The 13243-nt window shown below is 32.4% G+C and overlaps 1 protein-coding gene across 1 annotated transcript in view; it reads right to left on the reverse strand.

Annotated features, from left to right (window-relative positions):
- The window catches only part of LOC129231190 (E3 ubiquitin-protein ligase HERC2-like), a 323605-nt gene that overhangs the window by 87202 nt on the left and 223160 nt on the right, over window positions 1-13243 (reverse strand). The window contains exons 56-59 of the mRNA XM_054865437.1: window positions 10875-11028; window positions 4917-5024; window positions 4301-4588; window positions 2474-2601 (exon numbers count right to left, since the gene is read on the reverse strand). Coding sequence (XP_054721412.1) covers window positions 2474-2601; window positions 4301-4588; window positions 4917-5024; window positions 10875-11028 — 678 coding nt within the window. The remainder of the gene's footprint in view (window positions 1-2473; window positions 2602-4300; window positions 4589-4916; window positions 5025-10874; window positions 11029-13243) is intronic.

Below are 13243 nucleotides of genomic sequence, written 5' to 3' on the forward strand. Positions count from 1 at the left end.
GAAACAGGCTTCTCATTAAACTTAATTTCTCATTCCTTTAAACCTGCGAGAGGTCAGTGGTTAGCGCCGATTTTACCGCTGTTCTTTCCAATGTTGCCCGATTCGTGATGGTACCATACGTTCACAAGGCTGAAAACAGGAGGTATCGCTAACTTGTTTGAGTAAAGTTTTAAATTGTCTCAATGATGATATATTTAAAAAAAAAAATCAATTGATAAAAGTTAAACAATTTTACAATGTACTACTAAGTAAAACACAATGATCTGAAAACTTCTCATCCAACCAAATGTAAATGTGTGCATCTGGCAAGACTAGTTTTTTGCATAACCATAGCGTTTTCTTATCTTTTTCTTTTTTACACAAAGTTCACTCTATCTATCAACAAGTGCAGTTGATTGTTACAGTTTGGTTCTTAATATAATGAATGATCGCAACCATAAATATAAGTTATTATAGAGAGAGATATATAGAAGGGGAGGGGCGACTATGTTTTGATATGCTCTTCTTCAGCATATACAATGGGGTGGTTTATCTGATGAACTTTCGTATTCAGTAAATAAATTATTGCACATGCGGCACATACAATAGGGCAGCTTATCTACCCAAAATTACATTTCTACATTTGAAACAATTCCTCACTAATCCCGACTCACAAATGTTCTAGAAATCTCTTGTTCCTGCACTTGAATTGCTTGAAAAAGAAGATGACACTGAGTTTTCAGACTACCCACCAAATGATCAAGCAGAATAATTGGTAAAAACAATCAAGGTCCTGACACCATTTTGTTTTTTAATAAATCTTTCATGTTTCATTTATGTTAAATGTCCCTGTTTATTTTCAACATGTAATAAATGATATCTCACTATATAATGAGTGTTAAGAAGACAATTTTTACCTATTTTTCAACTACTTAAGCAACTTCAAAGTTCAAAAATGTAGTACTGGAAACTATTGTGTTTGGGACTCTGATCATTCTTCATTGAGGCCCATCGTATAAAAATATGTTGAATTTGAGCAATCAAACTTACTTTTTTAATTACTAACATTTATGAAAAATTAATGAACTTTTAAACAAAATTTGATAAGGGATGAAAAAACATTATAGAAAGTACATTTCAAATTGAATTATTTTCAGTTACAGAAAAAAGGCTCAAGACTGCCTTTGAAGACCAGTGATAATCACTGAAAAGCATAGGATCATAATCCTTCTACAGTTACTATAATGCTAATTACATGAAGATTAATGAGAAAAACAATGTCAAAATACACAAAAATAGTTAAATAATAAGCTCACACATGCTTCAGGGATACTTTTAGCCCTAATAATGTCAAGGAAGATTTTTTTTTCAAAAAACAAAGGAAAAGGATGAATAATTTAATGAGGGCACTTGATTTTTATTGGAGATTTATAAACAGACTAGGATCAGCCAAGCTGAGCAGTGAGCACAGAACCTATTGCTGGTCGTAATTTTAGTATTTGTATTTGCATTAACTCATTAGACTCTTTAGGAACACTTCTAAATAAAATTAATTAAACATAATTTGCTTTCAGCATTATTGTTTTCTAACCGTCTTTTTTGATCAACAATTAATTCAAAGTAACATTTTCTGCAGAGGATTTTGTTAAACAGCTCAAATGATTACTTTGCTATGATGCAGAAAGTTTTAGCTGCAATAGAGACAAACTCATATTCAGTGAAGAACTGAATGAGTTTTGAGTCCATTTTGAATATAGTTCAAGAAGCTGTAAGTTTAATTTACAAAACAAATGCAAATACAAATGTGACTACCAGCAACAGGCTCTGGGCTTAGCTGGGCTAGACCTAGTCAGTTTATTAGTCCCCAATAAAGATCAATGACCCTCTTAAAGCTATCTACTCCCTTACTCATTACAGCTTCTTCAAGTAAGATTTCCCAAGTGCCAATAGTCCTACGAAAGTAATAATTTTCCTAGCCAGATATTTGAATAGCTTAAAATAATGACACGTCCTCCTGCTTTCTGAGCGAAAATTTAACTGATTAACACCTTTCATGTTGATAAATTTAAACTGAAGCAAATTCACTCTGACTCTCTTTTGCTCCAGGCTATACATAATTAAAACTAAGTCTGACATCATAATATAAATCTGAAAGACCCCATACTAGCCTAGTAGCTCTCTTCTTTGAACTCTTTCCAATAAAGAAATATCTTTCTTTAGATAAGGGCACCAAAAATTGAACAGCACAATCTATATGAAGCCTTACCAAACTTCTACATAAAGAACTTCAATATAAACTTGAATGTCTATCCCTATTTTATGTAGCCCTGGTTTGATAGGGTGCAATAATGTTAAATGTTGTGTGTTCAACAAAATCCACAAAAACTTTTGGTAACAAAAAATTATGCTTAAGAAAGAAAATTTCAAAACAAAAAAACAATTAGTTTAAGAATTTAGACAAGGAAAAAAAAAGAAAAAGCTTTATACCCCTAACCTGTATTTCAGAAGGTAAACTAATACTTGGAGAGTCTGCAGTCACACCAGTAATTCTTAATTCATCTTCAAGTACAGAGGAATTTAATTGCCGAAGTTTATTTAATGCCCACATTCTATAAACAGGACCTGAAAAAAAAAAGGAGACACAACATAATCAGGCACTGAAAGTTTAAAAATGGGTTTAAAAAGTAGGGGGGTTTTTTCTACATTTTTTTAAATATATAAAACAAAGATATTGGGGGAGTGGGGAATAATATTTTATGATAAATTTTTACTGCACCAATTTTGGTGATGAACAAATGATAATTTAACAAGTTAAAATAAACTTTATTTTAACATAGAACTCTGAATCAACCCATATGGCAAGTTACACCATTTGTTTTAACATTTCCTCAATAAAACGTAACATTGCCTCTTTCAGTATTTGATGTTATATATTATTGAACTTAATTAATGACTTCCAGAAAATTTAATTGCTTATAAATGCTAATGTTAGTAACCCAAGCAAAAGTTATATTCCCTGAATTGATATTGCAGATTTGGCAAATTTTCATAAACGTTGAACATGATTACATTCAATCCAGGGTTTAAACCAAGTTCAAACGTTTTTTAGCAAAAAAGCTAATACAGGGAAAAAAGTTTTAGCAAAATGCTAAAATGTTGAAGGTTAACGAATACGTTTACATAACTTTTTCCCTGACGATGTGTTTCATCTCCAGTTGAAAGCCAAATTCAAAATTCAGTCATGACATCTTTAAAGAAATAAATACACAGTAGCTAATATTTCTTTCAAATTTGAAATAAAAATTTAGAATCATACTTAGCATTGAGAAAAGAAATTTAAAACGCCAAGAATGCAATTACTGAGGAGAAATATAATGCCGGTTAAAACAAAAGTACTGCTTAAACATTTCCGCTGAGATTTATATAAAAACAATATTGCAATGCTTGCTTTCTCTCTCGGATTATGCATTATTTTTTCTTTCTTGAGAATAAAAGTGTAAGAACCTTGCTTCATTTTCGTAAATTTAGATTGTTTTTCACATTTTGTGAAAAATGCGACCGTAGCAAAAACCCTGATTCAATCTAACCATGAAGAAACTTCCAGTTTTTTCTAAATCTGTACAGCAAAAGATGGCATTAACAGAAATGAAAAGAATATGGGTATTAAATAAAAGCTAGAAGCTAAAATTTGCAATCTTAATTCTGTATCTCAGAGCCAGAAGGACGTAAGTCAAATTATGATAATTTTACGGGAGAGAGGAAAAACTTTTTTTACTGGCACATGCAAAGGATGGGACGCAAGCTCTTTTGACCCTGGTAAAAATTGAAAAGGATTTTTTTCTAAGAATTATGTTGACATGGCTTGATGTGGAATAGGCTTCTACATGTAATGCACTAATAAACAGAAAATCACAAATTTTGGACTTGCATCCATCTGGCTCTGAGGTACAGAATTGCTTGTTCATGTCTGTTAACTGCAGGTAAATGAAACAAAATCAGGCATTTAGTAGCAAAACCAGCTCAATCCATGAACTTTCAAAAGTGTTTTTATTTTATAATTAGATACTTCTAGGTAGATTCTATTTGGAATGCATCCAACTCAATCAGGTTAAAAACTGCTGTCACAAAAAAGGTTTCCTTTCCAAAAACCAAAAAAGCCTAATCTGTGAATGATTTTTTTGTCTCTCCAGTAAAACTTTAAAAAGTATGTTGTACTGGTTTTGATACTTAATGCATCATATGGTGAAATTTAAAACAAAATTGTACTCATTAGAATATGAAAAATAATAATAATAAAAAAAGAGACAAGCATATTTATTACCAAGTGATCCATTCTGAGCACAAGATGCCAGTGCTGTTGCAAGTCGAGATAATGCTTTTACATCATGAGAAAAATTAATTTGTTTTTCAAGAAGGGACATAACAAGCTCAATTGATGGACCAGATAAAACAGATCTGTCTGATAACTCTTTGTCAGGACATTGTGGCATAACTGGATAAACAGTAAACTTCCAACCCCAGCCATTCACAGAATTATCACTAACAAATTTCCATCTCAATTCATTTCCAGTTATATGAAGATCAGACGACCATTCTTGCCATTCTCGGCCTAAAAGTGGAAATTACAGATGTAAAAATTAAAAAGTAAAAACTATAACCTATACAAGAGTAAATTAATACACATATAAATGTAGACATCATATGACAAGGTTAGTCCTAAGTTTTTTGAGTAATTAAAGGTTTTGTAATAACATTTTCAAAATAAAAGGAAAAGAAAAAAAGCTGCATAAGTTTTAATTTCCGGAGAGGGATTTGTATTTAAACATACGTACTTTATTAGTCAATAACTTTTTACAAAAGTGACTTGTATCTTATTTTAAAATAACTATAAATGACATGCAAATGCAGGTTCAAGATAAAAATGTAATAACTATCACCTGATCTAATGGCAACAATTCTCCCTGAGCCATCTAAAATAGTCAATGGGTCATGTCTTCTTTCTGTTGAACACTGACGATCAAATTCTACCCTTAGGTAAACAGCACCTTAGCATGAACGAAAACAAAAGCAAAGATTAGAAAAAAAAATCCAGAATTTATTTTTCCTTTTTATAACAGAAAAATGATAATTTAAAAAAGCCTAAAGCAGTTTGCAAATAATAGAAATCCTTTATAAGGTCAACCTATAAAACGCAATTCTCTATAAAAGGCAAATCTTTTCAGAAGTAAACAGAAAGTTTTGTAAAAAAAAAAAAAAAAACTTTGTTCAACCTTGAAAAGAATAAATTTTTTCTTGCAAATATAACTTTAAAGCACTTTTTCATCTTTTCATTTTAATTCACTGCTTTTAAATGTAAACTGGTGTTGATAGTGAAAAAGTGCTAGATTTTTCTTGAAAATGCAATTACAGTCGGATCCCGCTGCAACGTGATCCGACTTACGTGAAATGGCTATAACGCGAGTTTTTCCTAAGTAATGAATTTTTTTATTGCTGACACTAATTGCTCGCCTGCAACAAGAATTTTTTTGCAAAGGAGTGGCGGAGTGTTAGAATGGGCTTCGTTGACACTGAATCTTGGTTTTGTGAATGGACTTTCATCCCTTTAGCATTACTGAAAGCGGAAGTTCACACACTGTATTATTAGTCTAAACCTATGCAACGATTTGCTTTAGTTTATACAAATAACCGCTCCAATTCTTAATGTTTTCTTTTTTTCTCTCTCTCATTCTACATATGAACATTGATAAAATAGAATGGCTCCCAAACGCGCTTTTTCATCTAAAGTAAAAATTGGAAAGAAAATGAGAAAGTTTCTTGCCATTCAAGAAAAGGTCAAGATCTCGATATGCTTGAATAATTAAAAAGTGGATTGAAGGTAGCACGGCAATTACGTATAAGTGAATCTTCGATACGTGCAATTAAAATTCAAGAAAAAAAGATCTGTAAAAGTTCAGAACTTAGCTTTAATACTGAAGCTAGCAGAGTAGTGTCTGAGCAAAATACAAACATCATGAAAATAGAAGATGCTCTTTCATTGTGGCGTAAAGAGACTAGAAAGAGGGGTGATTCCCACTCTGCATAAGCCATCATCTTCATCACTTTAAAAATTATAATTAAGTATATGATATCTACTGTTCAGTGCTAGTATAATGCAGTAATGTACTTAAGGTATGTACGGTACTGTTTTAATTAATGTCTCTCATTGATCATTGATTTTTTGTGCTTCATAGCAGTAATTTATGTTAAATTGTTATGCTTTTTCCAAAGTGCAGTAAAAAATTATTTCTTTATAAAAGATACGGTAATATATGTATATAGTTAAGAAATGGTTTTAATTAATTTAAGGGGTGTTAATACGTGTCTGAAATAATTGGGTATGCTTATAAAAAAAATTTAAGCACACGTTGGCCCACAACGCGAAATTTTGACTTTACGCGAGGGGTCTTGGAACGCATCCCTCGCGTAAGTCAGGATTCGACTGTAGCTAAATAAACCATTAAACTAGCCAAAGTCTAGGAAAATACACTTTCTTTTTATTATGAAACATATTTATTTGTGAATGATAATTAAGTTGTATTATTTGGGATTTAATATTACCAGTTAAAACTTATGTGCAAATATATTGATACATTTTGAATTCTATTTTCAAAAATTAAAATGATCTGTATAATGTAAAACTCAATATAACGCACAACTTTTGGTTCCAAGATCTGTGTTATAACAGTCTTCTACTGCATTCACTTATTGACATTAGACTGCACATTTTCCATGATTTTAATTTTGACAAACCACATAACAGTACTAAATTTTTAAACAAAGTTTTCTAAAAACCAAGTACCTCCGCCCCCAAAAAAGCATAATAACTGACATTTTAGTAAGCATTTGAAATATTAATGAAATATTTTAACTATTTTACATGCATACATTAGCATTACAATCTGAAATACATACAAAAACCGAAATCTAATCATAACTTTATCGTAATTATAAACATGATTTCCAGATTTAAAAACATTAGCTAACCCAAGCAAACAATTTGCACTTTTATAACAGGATAAACGCATACAAAAAAGTACAATGAGCCTTTTAGCATTTAACTCCTTAAGACCGAGTCCGCCCGAAAACAGCTTTGTAGCTTAGATCCGAGACCGCCCGAATCCGGCCCACTTAAACGAACGCAGGGGTAGTGGGCAGAAAGAGACCCCTACTGGGAGACCACCCCAAGGAATTTCCTTTCTTCTCACCGGTAGTCATTTAGCAAGTGACAGCGACAATTGAGTGAATGGAGAGCTGTAAATGACTTGAGGTCACATGGTTATATTTACATACTTACAGCACTTCTTTAAAGACAAACTTTTTAAGGGGAATCAAATTGTAGGAAAAATGACGGTACACAGCAACATTTTTCGTTTTAAATTCGTAAACCTGATAAACTAGGCTTTCTAGAACAAATAACAGCTTTTTTTATACAAATAAACTACAGTAAACCATGAAGAAATAAAATATACTATAAAATAAGATCAGGAAATTTGGACTTTTTGTAATAACGGTTGTTGTTCTTTTGCCTATTGATGACAAACAGCTTATTGATAACATTTTATCATCATTTATGATTTCTGATGACAATAAAGTCACAAACTAACGAATGTTTGTGATCCTGCATGGGAAAATGGGGGGGGGGAGGATAAGGGTTGGTCCTATTGGTCTGCATTAGGGTGGATCGAAAAAAACGAAATTTTGAATCTTAATTTGGAATACCTGCCAAAAGCTGTGCATGTGTAAGAACAATACATATGTAAAATATTATCAAGTTTGAAGAACTCCTTGAGGGTCCTACCAAGGCTTGAACTTCTCCAAAAAAAGGAAAAAAATGTCAATTTTCCAAAATTTTTATGAAAATACTAGTGTTTAAAATTTGTGTTATAATACGGATAAAATGCTTCCTTTGAACACTCTTTTCATGTATCTTCACAACTATTTACAGTCTTTGCACCATTAAGTTCGCACATAAGCCGTTAAGTTTCGTGAAATTAACCAAAAACTGACTTTTTTTAAGCTTTTTTGCACATTGCAATATTTCTTCTTTTAAAGTCCAGTTTCCTTTTTTTACAACGCCTATACAAAATGCGGTTTTAAACGGAAGTGAAGTTAAACTTTATTGCATTAACAGCCCAGCATTCACTAAAAACAGGTGACTGCATTTCGAGTTCCATTCTACCTTTTCCATCTGCCGAGCCACATGTTTTAAGTATAAATTTATTATTCATTTTACATTAGAAGTAAACTATCAAAATGATTTAGTTGTACTAACTAAAAAAACAATAATAACGAACGCAAAATTGGCGTTGGTGTTTTCAATGTATTGTTGAAGACTTTCGTTAGATATGCCAGCTAAAATAGGAGAAGAGGTGGCAGTTATTGCACATTCTTGCCGGTTGATAACATCAGAGTAGTCTGATGCATCAAAGTTAATCCTTGAATTATAGAATTCTCTTATTTCTTCGTGAACAGAAGCCACTTGTCTGGCCTTCAAAATCTTCGCAAAGCCAATTCTCTGATGTACTTCGTTCATCAGTGATCACTGCTAAGGAAATATTTTCCGGGTGGCAAAAATAGGCATTTCGTTGAATGACAGGATCAATATTTTTTTTCAGATTTTCACTTACGTAACGAGATGCTGTAATCACACTGTTGAGGAACAGCAATGTTTTGTTTCAATTCCAGAAGAAGAAAAATTTGCAACGGCTATACTCCCACCAACAGAGCCATCAACATATTTTGGTGTTGATGTCACTTCAAAAGTGAAACAAATGAGGCTTTCTCTGCCAACGCTATCAAGAGTGTGCTACCAGTACGGCATTTCTGACAGATGTGCGATGTTGCTTCAGAAACATTACAGGATTTTGGTACTGTGTCAAATAATGATCGCTCCAAAGTCGTTGATAGGAATAAAATTCGAAGACAGCGAGAAAAGCGTCACAGGTGTCACAGACGAAGTACGTGCTTCTGTTCAAAACCTGCAAACTAGAAATGAAAGGGTTTGAAAAGTACATTTTTCGATAGCCGTAAAAACAAAACTATGATAAAAAGAAACGGTTGGAGACAGATACCATAGAAGAACCATAAGCGAGGAATCCATGGTTGAAAAATCCAATTCTCTTTGTTTGGGTCATGTAACACCAACTTCTGGAACGGGAAAATATGTCGCGACAGCAATGTGATTTTTGAACTGAAAATTTGTTTAAGCTTTAAGGATATTTTAGCTTTTGGCTGTGATGGCACGGCCACGAAAACCAGAAAAAAGAATGGCCGCAATTGCGGCCATAGAGAATAAAATTGGACATCCTGTCCCATGATTAATCTGCGAACTGCATACGAGCAACCTTTGCGTTACCTGTTCACATTACTTGATGGTGAAACTGCTGGTCCATGTGAATTTTTGCAGCACCAATAGATAAATTGCTAGACAGGTGCGACAATTTACCACTGGTCCAGTTTGAAGCAATTACGCTTCTTGTCGTAAGTGCTGGGCTGTTAATATAATAAAGTATAATTTCATTTCTATTTAAAACTGCATTCTGCACAGTCATTGAAAAAAAAATGGACTTAAAAAAATATTTTGCAATGTGCAAAAAGGCTTAAAAAAAGTCAGTTTTTGGAAATTTCACGAAATTTTACGAACTTGTGTGCGAACCTAATACTGCAAAGAATGTAAATAATTTTGAAGATATATGAAAAGCGTGTTAAGTGGAAACATTTTAATGGCATTAGAACAAAAATTTTGAACCTTATTATTTTCATAAAAATTTTGGAAAATTGACCTTTTTTCCTATTTTTTGGAGAAATTCAAGCCTTGGTAGGACCCTCAAGGAGTTGTTCAAACTTGATAATATTTTACATGTGTATTGATCTTACATATGCACAGCTTTTGGTGGGTATTCCAAATTAAGATTCGAAATTTTATTTTTTTCGATCCACCCTAGTCTGCATGGCCTAATTATTTGGCACACCTACCTTAGTTCTCTTTGTTTTAATTTGTTTTCCTATTATTGTGAAATTTTATATAACAGCCAGGGTATCCCAGGGTATCCTAAACTAAAATTTTCGGGAGAAGACGGCAAATTTCTCAGTTGCAAAATGAAACTCCAAACTGTACTGAATGACAAAATATGAGCATGCACACATATTTAAACATAATTAGAAGATATACTACACCTAGAAAAGCTACATTGTATCCAAATTTCCCAGATAAATAAGCTTTTGGGGAGTCAGAGTGACCTCCATGGGGGCACAACTGATAACAGCAGGCCCATGAGCCAAATTAAGCCCCTAGCCACCATTGCATGTTCTTGTTTGATTTAGGACTCTTAAGTTTTAAAACAGAACTTAAATGGAACGTAATTTTCTTTGCTTCAAACTAACAATACAGCACTGAATGAACCTTCTTGTAATATTTGAATCAGCAGTTAAGTCAATTTTTGTTGAAACTGGGCATGTGTGGTTTTAATTGGTACTTTCTCAGTCGCTGAGTAAAATAAAATTTAAATATTCTACAAGAAAAAAAAAGTTTCTTTGGAAGGAAAGCCTTTTATTGGTTAACTGTAGGCATGGAAACCTCTTGTGAGGCTAGGAATTAGAACCAAGAGAACTTTTAGCATTGAAATCAAAATAATTGTTTCAAAAATATGCATGCTCAAAACTAAAGATAAATAATTATTTGAATAAAATAAAATCAGTATGTATACTGAAATACAGTTTTGCATCATTTGAACCACTAGAAATCATGTGAAATATACAAAAAACGGGAAAAATAATAGAATTTTTGGGGTTTCCACATTACTTAGAGAACCCACTGTATACATATATTCAATATCGCCCATATCATATTATAGTACCTGGTATTCGTACAAAATCACTTAAATTAGCATTATCAGGATAAGGATGGGGAGTCTCTTGAATAACAGGCAATGGTATGTTTCGTCGAGAAGAAACGTCAGCAGCAACATCTTCTAGTTCTGTGACACAAAGTTCAAGGATCATTTTTGCAACCTATAAAAATAAACGGAAGATGAAACAACTAGTACTGAAAATTAAAATATTTCCAGCTGCATTTATATAACTTCATCAAAACATTAAACCCTCTTTTACTTTTTAAGAGACAGTAAAAGAACGTTGCATTTAAATGCTTATTTATACAAATACAAAAGTGACGACCAGCAACAGGCTCTGGGCCCAGCTAGACTGGTCCTAGTCAATTTACAATCCCCAGTGAAGATCAATGGCCCTCTTAAAACTATCTACTCCCGTGCTCATTACAACCTCTCCCGGTAAGCTGTTCCAAGGTTCCACTACCCTGCTATAATAATAATTTTTCCTAATATCCGTATTAGCCTGAGATTTAAATAGCTTAAAACAATGACCCCTTGTCCTGTTTTCAGTGCTAAACTTCAGCTCCGTAATATCTTTCATTTTAATAAATTTAAACAACTGAATCATGTCCCCCGCAGTCTCTTCTTTGCTCAAGACTGTACATTTTTAGCCTTCTAAGACTGAAATCATAGTCTAAATGGGAAAGTCCATTTATTAGCCTTGTAGCCCACCTTTGAACCCTTTCCAATACATTAATATCTTTCTTAAGATAAGGAGACCAAAACTGAACAGCATACTCCAAATGAGGTCTTACCAAACTTCTATATGAGGGCAGAAGTTCTTCTTTAGATTTCTTTGAAATAGATCTATTGATAAACCCAAGCATCTTCCACTTTTCTTGAAGCATTTGATGGACAAGTAGTAACATTTACAATATCTCCAAAATGTATCAATATTATAATAAAATTCATCTAAAACGAGTAGAAACGCAACTAAATTACAAAAACTACATTGTGGCCTTTAACATTAGAATTACGGGAAGGGTCATTTTAACCCCAAACAAATGTATATATATTTTCATTAAAAAAATAATTCTTCCTTGACCTTTTCTAAATCAATGTTTTTGCATATGTTTAAAGCAAATTACATAAGTTAATATATAGAGAGTGTGTTTGTATGTATTGAAAATTTTTGCGTTTACATCATCAGTAAAGTCTATATATTAACTACTTGAGTCGTCAATCAAGAATGAACTACTCTCTCTCACTCATGTTCAAATATTTTCTTTTTTCTAAGTTATCAAATTAAAATAATAATTATTCACTTAAAATCTGTTTCTTCAGCACACACACACACACACACACACACACACATACATACATACATATACAGTGGCTCCCAAAAGTGTTCGTACACCTACGACTTTCAATGAAATGGGCCATTATCCATTGGTTAGAATTAATATTTCGGAATAGGAATTTTATTATAAGATCTATGATCTATTTTTTACAAAACTACATGAAATTTTTTAATAAAACATTAAAGCATATTTTTTAAAAAATCAAAAACCAAAAATTGCCGAGAATTTTATCTCACAAAAGTCTTCGTACACTTTGAAAAAATGTCAAAAAATTGGTAAATAATCTGACTTTTTACAAAGTTATTATTTAGTAGAATATCATGCAGTATCAACAACAACTTTTAAACGTCTGAGAATAAATTTCATTGTTTTTTCTTTCTTCTTTTGTGCAATTTCTGAGTAAGTGTTCAGCTGCACTTCGAGTCTTACTGTTTCTAGTTCGCTTTTCGTTTCAATGGTGTATTTTCGTAATCTAGCCACCAGATATCTCCAAACATGTTCCATTAAGTTTAAATCTGGCGATTGAGGAAATATTTCTAAGCTTAAGGACAATTTTTGAGGCACCAAACGCATACGTGTGCTTCTTATCGTTATCTTGATAAAAAACAAAGTTGTTTCCGATTACCGAATTGTGGGCTAATAGTTTTAAATTATTTTTTAAAATATTTAAATGACCAGTATGATTTATTATTGCATTAAAAAAATCCAAATTTCCAAGTCCTGATACTGTTATGCACCCTCACACAAGAACACCTTCACCGTCCTGATTAACTGATCCAACTAAGTTCTTAAGATTAAATTCCTCATTTTTTCTTCTCTTGACAATTATGCAACAATTTAACCCAAAATATTAAATTCATTTTCATCTATAAGTAAGACGTTGTTAAAAAACGTTTTGAGCTTATTTATCATTGATTTTACGACGGAAAGCGAAGCTTACTGTTTTTCGCAGGAACAAGAAAATTTCTGCGGAAAGAGGTCCCCTTTAATCCAGCTAATCAGAGAACTTGGTGAGAAATTTTACGTGAAAACTAA

Source organism: Uloborus diversus, chromosome 10 (genome assembly GCF_026930045.1).
Source record: "Uloborus diversus isolate 005 chromosome 10, Udiv.v.3.1, whole genome shotgun sequence".
In the NCBI taxonomy this organism is placed as follows: Eukaryota; Metazoa; Arthropoda; class Arachnida; order Araneae; family Uloboridae; genus Uloborus; species Uloborus diversus.